An 11,337-nucleotide genomic window follows, 5' to 3' on the forward strand; every position below is an offset into this window, starting at 1 on the left:
GAAGGTTTTTTTGGGGGTAAAAAAGGGAGAGGTTTTATTTCCTTGCACGTGTGTGGGTTTTTGGGGTGGGGAGGGAAGGGGGTGGGTGGGGGTATGTTGGTAGCGTCAATGCCTGAAGCCTTTCCGTTCATTTGAAATTTTAGATTTTGCCCATTTTGGAATTCTCCGGAGCCCAGAGAGAGAGAGAGAGAGAGAGAGAGAGAGAGAGAGAGAGAGAGAGAGAGAGAGAGAAACATTTCAATTTCCCATAAAAAGAGAGAGAGAGAGAGAGAAAGAGATGCAAATTTTACATAAAAGAGAGACATTTCAACTTCCTATGAGAGAGAGAGAGAGAGAGAGAGAGAGAGAGAGAGAGAGAGAGAGAGAGGATGTATTTCACTTTTTCATGACCATTTCAAAAAGCACGATGGACATTTCAGAATTATATCTAAGTACATCTGGACATGAGGCATGCAATCTCACCCCTCGTGTAAATTAAAACTCAGTTCTTATAACATTAAAATATAACCAAAAAAACTATAAACAAATTATTATCATTTCTGATCCAAACTTGCGACGATAATCCCATCAATTCCCCAAGTTTTGATTGGTTTCTCGTCGACCAATCACCGCCTTTGTTTATAATGCCTCAGTTCACAATTACCTGGGACACGGCAATGCTGTTTTAGCTGAGGAAGTTCCGTCTGATTTATTTGGAAGACTTAAAAGGAAAAATTCCTGAGAGAGAGAGAGAGAGAGAGAGAGAGAGAGAGAGAGAGAGAGAGAGAGAGAGAGAGAGAGAGGAGATTTAAATTTCCCACAAAACACAGAGAGAGAGAGAGAGAGAGAGAGAATTTACATAAACCACAGAGAGAGAGAGAGAGAGAGAGAGAGAGAGAGAGAGAGAGAGAGAGAGAGAGAGAGAGAGAGAGAGAGGAGAAAACATAATTTTCCACAAACCAATCATTCTTTCCAATAAATCCTGATAAATAAATAATTACAAAAAAAAAGTAAAAATAAAAAATTGCAAAAAACCTATTCCACCATCCAGCAACATCTACCACCCTAAAAAAAAAACCTGCAAAAATCCGACAAAGTTTTCCGAAAAAATACCAGAATCTTTCAAATGTCACCCGAACTGATATAATACCTACCAATCAGAAAGCTCACGGCTGCCGGGACATTTGCCTATGAGAAATGTCCTGAAATGGCCTGAAATGGCGTGAAATGTCATTCAGCCTTTTTCCCCCTCTCGTCAGAATGCATCTGGATCTGAATGGGGGCTCTTGTTTGCTTACTGCCTTGGCTATTGTGCCTCATTCTAACCCATGGCCCATCGATGGAGGCTCCATCAAGATCAGGTGTGTTGACACGAATTGCAAACCGCCTGGATTCGAGTGGGACGCTCACCTGAGCGTTGATTAGTTCACCTGTTAAAAGCTCTCTGGCTTCGTGTTCGAATTAGAGGTAGTTCACGTAAGCTTTGCGTTGCCTTTACCTGTGAAAATTCACCTTTTCACCTGAGCGTTGATTAGTTCACCTGTTAAGAGCTTTCTGGCCTCGTATTCAAATTTGAGGCAGTCCACGTAAGCTTTGTGTTACCTTGACCTGTGGAAATTTCACCTGTGGAAGATTTCAGGTCTCACTGTAACCCATTGTTTCAGGATCAGTAGTTCTTACCTGGCCCCAAAGTCACCTTAATTTGGGCTTAAATCACTTGAATTCTTTTCTGCTCATCCCGTCGACTTTTGGGTTTTTATTCTGACTCATTGCTGCCTACACCAGACCGCTTGGGTGTTTTGCAAGTTTTCTGTGGTGACCAACCCTCCCTTTTATTTGGGAGGGGAACTGGTCTTTCTGCCCAAATTTCGGGAGAGTGACCTTTCAACCCTTGGAGGTAAATATAAAGTTTTATAACCTTTGTAATTATGTATATGAGTAGTTTTAAGTATTTAGATGATTTAGTAGTGATATTATAATCTTTATTTTAACTATTCTGTGTAATTGCATAAGTCTTTAGTGATATAATAATGTTTTTATAATCAATATTCAGCTACTTAGATGCCTGGAGAATCACATTGCCGCTCAACAAAGACCCCCAACCCCTTAGGGGGCAGTGCAACCAGTGCACCTAGTGCGGTGCACTGTAGGCATTACTTAAGGTTCTCTGCAGGTGCCTTCGGCACCTAGCACCAACCCCTTTCGTTCCTTTTACTGTACCTCCTTTCATATTCTCTTTCTTCCATCTTACTTTCCACCCTCACCTAACAATTGACTCATAGTGCAACCTTTCAAACCTTTTACTGCCAATTTCCGTGTCAGCGCTGAATGACCTCATAGGTCCCAGTGCTTGGCCTTTGGCCTAAATTCTATATTCAATTCAATAAAGACCCCCAAAGTCTGTTGTGAGCTTGGAAGCGTTGAAATCTGCATTCGGGGAAAAAATATTCCTTTTAAGAAGTCGAAAAATAACAATCTTCCACGTACGGTGGTTAGGGAAGGGGAGGTTGGGGAAGGGAGTGGGGGGGATCTTTTCCTCACAAGGGAATACTCCTAATCAGGGGAACGTCCCAGATTCCCTCACATTCTCCTTCTCTCTTTCTCGTAAGTTCTTTATCCGTCTCGACTTTTTTTTTTTTTTTGGCAGTCGATTTCAAAAGATCTTGGAGCTTTTTTTTTTTTTTTTTGGGGGGAGGTTAGGGGATGGGTTACTGTAATCTTGCATTTAATTTGGTATTTCCCGGAAAGGATGTTTTTTATCTCTCTCTCTCTCTCTCTCTCTCTCTCGTCACAGTCATGTTAACCTTAATATGTGGAATATACACACAATCATATAAACATATACTCGTACATATATACATATATACAAATATATATATATCTATATATATATTTATATATACATATATATGTATTACACGTATACAAAATACACTATTTTCCTTAAAAGCCAATAACTAGTTAGCTGTTCCCGAGACAAACTTAATATATTAGCAACAGCAATATAATACAAGAAAAAAAAAAGAAATCTCTGTAGCTGATATTTCGTAGAGGTAATACAATATTACCTTCGTTTTCTGGTCTATAATATTATCCGTGGATTTCAATACTCCTCTGTTTGTTATTTAGAATTTTATGGTTATTTTCTTGGTGTGTAGTTATTTATTATTATTTGTCATCTACATCTTAAATGTTCCTTCTTTTTGACGTATGGGTGACGTCATCTAAGGAAGCGTTCTTCGCAAATCATTATTTCATCTTCTCAATTTCTTTATAATCTTCAATACCCTATTTCTTCTAAACGTTTAAACCCGAACGAGAAACGCAAGAATAAAAAAGTACACAAGAAACAATAATATCAAGAACAATAATAAACGTGACAACAGTAATAACAACAACAATAATTTAAAAAGACGCAAAGAAAACGCTCCCGCCAAAACATAGACGAAGAAGGACATCAGCTTCTTCTCGCAGTGATCAGAGGAACTCAATCGTTTCCCCCCTTTTAAAATTCGAGTCATACTTCCCACCATTACTTCTACATTATTGGCAATAAATCCTCCTGCAGCCGGGTCTCGGGGCTGTGAAATCCTTCCTCCTCCTCTATCCTCCTCCCTCCTCCTCCTCCTCCTCCTCCTCCTCCTTCCCCTCCACCTACCCACAATCCTTCTTCTCCCGCTTTCCCGAAGTCAATCCCAGCACGGCAGTTGCTTTGTCAAAATTTATGGGCCTTCAAAACCGCCGCGTCTGGAGATGCAGTTGGGGGTTTGTGTGTTTGCGTGTGTCTTTTGGGTCGTAATATTATTGTTGTTGTTGTTATTTATTCACTTTTATTATTATTATTATTATTATTATTATTATTATTATTATTATTATTGTACTGATAGCTTTGACTGAACCTACTTTTCCGTTTTAAGTTGTTACGTAGAGAAGAGAAATATTTCGTTTTTGGAGATAGCTTGATAAAGGATATATATATATATATATATATATATATATATATATATATATATATATATATATATATATATATATATATATATATATATATATATATATATACAGAGAGAGAGAGAGAGAGAGAGAGAGAGAGAGAGAGTTCAGCAATTTTTTATACACTAAATAAAAATAATTTAGTAGCTTAAAAATGAAATACTTTTATGAAAAACAAACATAAATCAAAATAATTGAATTTCACCCTGCAAAATGCATGAGAAATGACATAAAATAACTGATTACAAATAAGAGAGAGAGAGAGAGAGAGAGAGAGAGAGAGAGAGAGAGAGAGAGAGATGGGATTTTCAGCCACTCCCAAAAGCACTCACTTCCTGCAGTAGCGAGCAGTTTCTGCTAATGGATCTTTCGCCATCTGTCAAGAGCCTTTAGCAGCTGTCATTTCCCTCGAAAGCAAAATCAAGCACTGACACTAACACATTTTAACACGTGTTAACATGTGTTAACACACGTTAAAATGTTAAAAGAATGTAAAGCTGGAAGGTCTCTTTGGTACAAGAGCCATCTTGGCATAAGGCCAGCCTGTTCGGGAAACAACTCAGGCTTTGGCTAACACATTTTAACATGTGTTAACACATGTTAAAAACAAATTAGGCTCTGGTTGACAGGATGGCTTTTTTGTGGCGTTGGTGCGAGAGATGGAAGAGTTGGTAGGAAGAGAGACGTGTGAGAAAGCATTAAGTTGCGCGCTTGCCATGGGCGACATTGCTCGATGGAGCCGCACTGACAATGTTCGTTTTTAAGAAATGTATCGGAGATTCTAAATTTAAATACAAGATTTATTAATAGGTAATATTTGTCCTATATACTTTAAATGTCAAACTCTGTCCTTTTTAACCCGCGTATATTACCCAGAAAAAGGGTAGGCAAAGGTTACCTCTGAGTTACCTCGAAAAGGTTACCTCGGACTTACCTCTTTGAAGGTTAATTTAGTTTCCCCTCCCCTCACTTGTAGGCCGGAGGTGAAATATATCTATTCTCGAACGAAACAGCACATTTGTAAAACTCGACAGTTTTCCGTTTCATGTTTTCGTCAGCTGAACGAACCACTAACTTTATTTTGACTCTGTGTTGCTGAATGATGTATATGAATGGACACAACTCAACTGTTTTCCGTTCTGTGTTTATGCCAGCTGAACGTCCCCCTGGCTATATTTACTATGACTTATAGAACTCATCTATTTCCGAATGAAATAACACTTTAGTCAAACTCGACAGTTTTCCGTTTCATGTTTTCGTCAGCTGAACACACCACTGGCTTTGTTTTGACTCTCTATGTTGTATGATGTATTTGCATAGACACAGGTAACCTTTTTCCGTTATCTGTTTATACCAGCTGAACGCCCCCCTGGTTTATATATAGTTACACTTACTTATATGGAGCGCTTTGTCGTTACTCGTTTTAGTGGCCTGAACGCGTCTCTAGTTTTGTTCACGTTTTCTTGTAGCTTACCGAAATGTGATTTCGTATCTGTATGGATTCCAGGATTCCGTATCTGTATGGATTCCAGGATTCCGTATCTGTATGGATTCCAGGATTCCGTATCTGTATGGATTTCAGGATTCCGTTTCTCTATGGGTTCCTGGACTCCGTATCTTTGGATTCCAGGATTCCGTATCTGTATGGATTCCAGGATTCCGTTTCAATATGGATTCCTGGATTCCGTATCTATGGATTCCTGGATTCCATATCTGTATGGTTACCAGGATTCCGTATCTGTATGGTTACCAGGATTCCGTATCTGTATGGATTTCAGGATTCCGTATCTGTATGGATTCCAGGATTTCCTATCTGTATGGATTCCAGGATTCTGTATTTGTATGGATTCCAGGATTCCGTATCTGTATGGATTCCTGGATTCCGTTTCTGTATGGATTCCTGGAATCCTGGAAGATTATCTCTCCAGGAATCCATAGACCTGACAACGAAGAACGCAATTATCTTCGGTTTCAATAAGAATCCCGGGTGTATGATAATATCTCCTCCGGGCAAATAAGGATAGTCTCTCTCTCTCTCTCTCTCTCTCTCTCTCTCTCTCTCTCTCCTTTTTATCATTCTACTCTTTCTCTCTCCTTCTGCTGCTTCTTTTAATCTTTTTCCTATATGAGAATAGAAAGTGAAAGAGAGACGGCTATTGAAAGAAATAAAAGTCTGCAAAAATTATCTTCCTATTTCCTATCTTCTCCGTCTGTTCTTCCTCTCGTTCTTGCTCTCCTTCCTCTAAAAAGCCTGTTAAATTGTCTTCCTCTTCCTTGTCCTCTTCCTCAAAATCGAAGACAAGAGGACAAGAAGCCAGAGATGTGTAGGAAGACAAAATAAAATAATGACGAAAGAAAACTTATTTGTGTTCTTCCTTCTTTACCAACTCCCAACCTTCTCCTCCTCCTCCTCCCCTAATTCTCCTACTTCCTCTCCTTTACACAGTTTTAGAACCGGAAACGAATAGCTTCCAAGAAAACAAGGAAGCAAGGAAGACTGACAAAAGAAAGGACAAACAGACACAAAAACAAACAGAACACGAGACACACACAGAGAGGTACAAGGAAGGGGCGCGCTTTTGTTTTGGTTGTGTCCGAGAAGAAAGTTCTTCTTCTTCTTTTCGCCTTTCTCAAGACGCTGCTGACTCCTGCTCTCGCTACTGTTGCTTTCCCATATCCAGCGTCTTCAAAGACACAAACGGCTTTGTCTGTGCGTCTGCCGTGTCTGTGAGACTCCTTCCTTTTTAACCATCGAGCTTTGATGCTGTTTGGCTTCCCTTGGACAAATATTTTTCTGTGAGGGAGGTATATAAAGATGATACTTATAGATTATAGGGGGGAGACCAGGGTTTGGTTGCGCCTGCGCAGAAGATGCTGTAGTCAGTCGTTTGGTTGCGCAAGACGTTTGGGACCAAAAGTATTCCATTAGTTATCATGACTATTATTACTTTATCATTATGATTATTATATATTATTTAAAACTTATATTCTATTTAACCAAGGCTAAAGTACTCATTTGTTGAAGGCTGTAGAAATCAAAGGAGTACAGTGCATTATAAGTAATGAAAAGTTAGTATATTATTAATGGCAGTTAGTAATATGGGGATTCAATAAAAAAATTAATAAACAATGAAATTATTATTATTATTATTATTCAAGCAGTTTAACCAGACAAAATGAGTAATAAGCAAAGGAGGGGTAAAATACAATATGGATAATAAGTTTATATATTATTGATAGTTGTTAATAACATTGATATTTAATTGATAGCAAAAAGTAATAAAAAAAATATGTAAATAATAAAAAATCGGTAAATAAATAGGTTTGTAATTACACACAAGTGGATTGGTTACCTTCTGACACACACACACACACACACACACAAGTACACAAACGGAAATCACATATACACATGCACATACACAAATACACATACATGTACACATACACACACACACCTACTTTCAGCTAACCCCAGCTGGAAAATGCTCCAGTGAATTAGGATTAACACTGCAAAATTCTCTTTGCTGTAGAGATTATCAGAGACGGATGCATGCGAGCTATTATAAGCATCTTGCTAAGAACAGTATTTAGGGCAGAGGGGATTAGGAGAACATCTTTGTTGTAGCTTTAGGATGAACAAATAAGAACTTTTCTGAGGTTAGTATACGTAAGTATTAAAATATTTCCTTACGCATGCGTCTGCGTACGTGAAAAATACGAATTGATTGAAAACAAAAACAAAGTGAAAAATGCGCCGAAGTTTCTTCCGCGCAATCGAGTTTTCTGTACAGCCACTGCAGCGTATAATCAAAGCCACCAAAATTAGATCTATCTTTCGGTGGTCTCGGTATGATGCTGTATGAGCCGCGACCCGTGAAACTTTAAGCACGGCCCGGTGGTGGCATGGCCTATATCGCTGCCAGATGCACGATTACGGCTAAATTTAACCTTAAATAAAATAAAAACTACTGATGCTAGAGGGCTGCAATTTGGTTAGTTTGATGACTGGAGGGTGGGTGATCAACATACCAATTTGCGGCCCTCTAGCCTCAGTAGTTTTTAAGATCTGATGTCGGACAGAGAAAGTGCGGATAGAATAAAGTGCGGACGGACAGACATTAACCAACACAATAGTTTTCTTTTACAGAAAACTAAAATGTAAAACAATTACTCGTGTTGATGCAAGACTCATTGTTTACTCTCCCTGAGAAACTTCTCTGAATTTTTTAGTAATGCTTCTTCAACATTCCATTGGAAAATGATATATTTTAAATACACGCATATATTAGAATATTTCCCTATGCATATATCCGCATATACGAACAATACGAATATCTAACTACAAAAAATTAAAAAAAAAAAAATTAATTATTCGTGTTGACGCAAGACTTGTTATGTACTCGACCCGGGAACCACCTTTGAATACTTTTTTTTTTAGTAATGCTTCTCCAACGTCCCATTGGAAAACATTATATTTTTCGAGCAGGAAGACATCAAAGTTCCAAAACAGGGAAGATAAGTCACAGAATCAGTTGTGTTTTCCATTTCTTCTTCTCCTCCTCCTCCTCCTCCTCCTCCTCCTCTTCTTCTTCTTCTTCTTCTTCTTCTTCTTCTTCTTCTTCTTCTTCTTCTTCTTCTCCTCCTCCTCCTCTTCTTCTTCTTCTTCTTCTTCTTCTTCTCCTCTTCTTCTTCTTCTTCTTCTTCTTCTCCTCCTCCTCCTCCTCCTCCTCCTCCTCCTCCTCCTCCTCCTCCTTCTTCTTCTTCTTCTTCTTCTTCTTCTTCTTCTTCTTCTTCTTCTTCTTCTTCTTCTCTTGTTGTTGTTGTTATTGTACTTCTCCTCCTCCTCATCCTCCTCCTCCTCCTCCTCCTCCTCCTCCTCCTCCTCCTCCTCCTCCTCCTCCTCCTTCTTCATCTTCTTCATCTTCTTCTTCTTCTTGAGAACGGAATATAGGTCTTCGATCCTCGAGACTTCAAACGGAATAGTCTTAGGTAATGTCATCTTATTTTCCCCTTCTTTTCCCGTTGATTTTTCATCCAGATCACATTCCGATCTTCTCCCGTTTTTCATATATTTTCGTCTGATTCCGAAGATTCGCTCGACCTTGCATGAGGAAGGATGACGAAGTCTAAAGCAAAATCGACCAACGCGAATTATGGCAACAGGAACCATTTGGAATATGTTGTCTAAATTTGGCTTCGTAAATTCTCATAGTCTCTGGTTCTTTTTAATGATCATTCCCGTAGGGGGGATAGTGCCGTCAATGCACCTCGTGCGGTGCACTGTAAGCATTACTTAAGGTTCTTTGCGGCGTGACTTCGGCACCTGGCTGCAACCCCTTTCGTTCCTTTTACTGGACCTCCTTTCATATTCTCTTTCTTCCATCTTACTTTCCTTAACCCTCTCCTAACGATTGCTTCATAGTGCAACTGCTTTGAGGTTTTCCTCCTGTTACGCCTTTCAGACCTTTCACTCTCAATTTCCGTTTCAGCGCTGAATGACCTCATAGGTCCCAGTGCTTGGCCTTTGGCCTAAATTCTGTATTGAGCTCAGGTCAATAAATGATCATATGCAGCTTCAAGGTTGACCTGTTAATCAGTTCTACGGTTAAGTTCAGAGGTCCACACAAGGCCTCATAGCCTAAATCAAGAAACTTGCTGTCTTGAAGACAGATTAATTTGGAACCAACCGATCAACCAATTCCAAACTTTCCATCACAATAAAACAAATACAAAAAGATAGCAAAGACAGTTACAGAAAACCCAATAAATGGGGCAAAGGAAATTTGTGAATTATATTAAGTAATAAATAAGAAATTAATTTTTTAGAAATAATTACTTACAAATTTATAGAAAAAACACATTTTTACATAAATAATGAGGAATTTTTGGTCTATCGATTGTGTATGGACATAATATATATATATATATATATATATATATATATATATATATATATATATATATATATATATATATATATATATATATATATATATAATTATATATATATATATATATATATTATATACATATATATACAGTATGTATATATATGCAAATATATACATATATAATATACCAGGACAAAAACACATATATAGTTTATGCATATACATATACCAATACAAAAACACACACATATATATAGAGTTTATGCATATTTCGTAATTCACGTACCCGCATATACAAAATCCCTCGTGTTCCATTTTTGAGCAAAAATAAGACGTAAAAAAAATATCCCTCATTGGAATATGCGAAAGACTTTCAATAGATATCTCTTTTGGATGATGATGATAATTTCGCTAAAATCTTATCGGAAAATATTTTTTCCAAGACGAGCGAATGGCAGCCTAGGAAAAATTGAAGAAAGTAAGAAAGTTAGAGAGAGAGAGAGAGAGAAGAGAGAGAGAGAGAGAGAGAGAGAGAGAGAGAGAGAGAGAGAGAGAGAGAGAGAGAAAATAAGTGTGGAGTGGAATGTCTTCTTCCTCACTTTCTCTCTCTCTCTTTCTCCTCCTCCTCCTCTTCCTCCTCCTCCTCCTCCTCCTCCTCCTCCTCCTCCTCCTCCTCCTTCTCCTCCTCCTCCTCCTTCTTCTTCAACTTCTTCTTCTGAAGGTGCAGGATACGGGACTTTTATTTTCGAGGACCAAAAGAATTTTTTTATTCCTGAGACAAAACAAAAGACGAACGCATTGCGTCTTCCTTTTCATCTTTTATTTCAATTTTTTCCCAATTTTTTTTTCTCATCCATTTTTGAAATTCTTCTTCGTCCGATTTTGGCATCCGGTGGAGACTTGGAAGAAAAAAAAATATATAAAAAAATGATCAAAAAATGTTACAAGGGCATAGGAGGTCAAGAAGGAGAGATTTGTCTTATTGAAGAATTAAATATATATATATATAAAATCATATTTTTTTATAATAGAGTCTGGCAGTATAAGAATTCTTAATTCTTTTTCAGAAGATTTTTTATATATGTGAAATTATTTTTTTTATAATATAGTTTGAGTGTAAAGGACTTCTTAAGTCTTTTTCAAAATGGGCAGTGAATGGGGATTTAGCTTCGAAAAAATTCTTTGATTATTATAAAAAATGTTGATAGATTGGATGTTTAAAAAATGTCTCAGTTTGAAAGTTTTTTTATTAGAAATCTTTCAGTGATGTTGTAACAAACTCAGAAATATATGTATATATATATATATATATATATATATATATATATATATATATATATATATATATATTAATATTAGTTAGAATTCTCTCAAAGACATTATAATAAAATTGAAAGTAAATATTATATTTTTTGTAAGAAGCCTCTCAAAGATATTGTCATTAAATTGAAAGTAAATATTTCGATATTTC

The 11,337-nt window shown here is 37.3% G+C and overlaps 1 protein-coding gene across 1 annotated transcript in view; it reads right to left on the reverse strand.

Moving 5' to 3' along the window:
- Positions 1-6,125: 6,125 nt before the first annotated feature.
- Positions 6,126-11,337, reverse strand: part of LOC136825169 (putative uncharacterized protein DDB_G0271982) — a 13,188-nt gene continuing 7,976 nt past the window's right edge. The window contains exons 2-4 of the mRNA XM_067081194.1: positions 10,466-10,581; positions 6,619-6,766; positions 6,126-6,257 (exon numbers count right to left, since the gene is read on the reverse strand). Coding sequence (XP_066937295.1) covers positions 6,126-6,257; positions 6,619-6,766; positions 10,466-10,581 — 396 coding nt within the window. The remainder of the gene's footprint in view (positions 6,258-6,618; positions 6,767-10,465; positions 10,582-11,337) is intronic.

The sequence above is a fragment of the Macrobrachium rosenbergii genome, chromosome 37 (assembly GCF_040412425.1).
Source record: "Macrobrachium rosenbergii isolate ZJJX-2024 chromosome 37, ASM4041242v1, whole genome shotgun sequence".
NCBI classification, from domain to species: Eukaryota; Metazoa; Arthropoda; class Malacostraca; order Decapoda; family Palaemonidae; genus Macrobrachium; species Macrobrachium rosenbergii.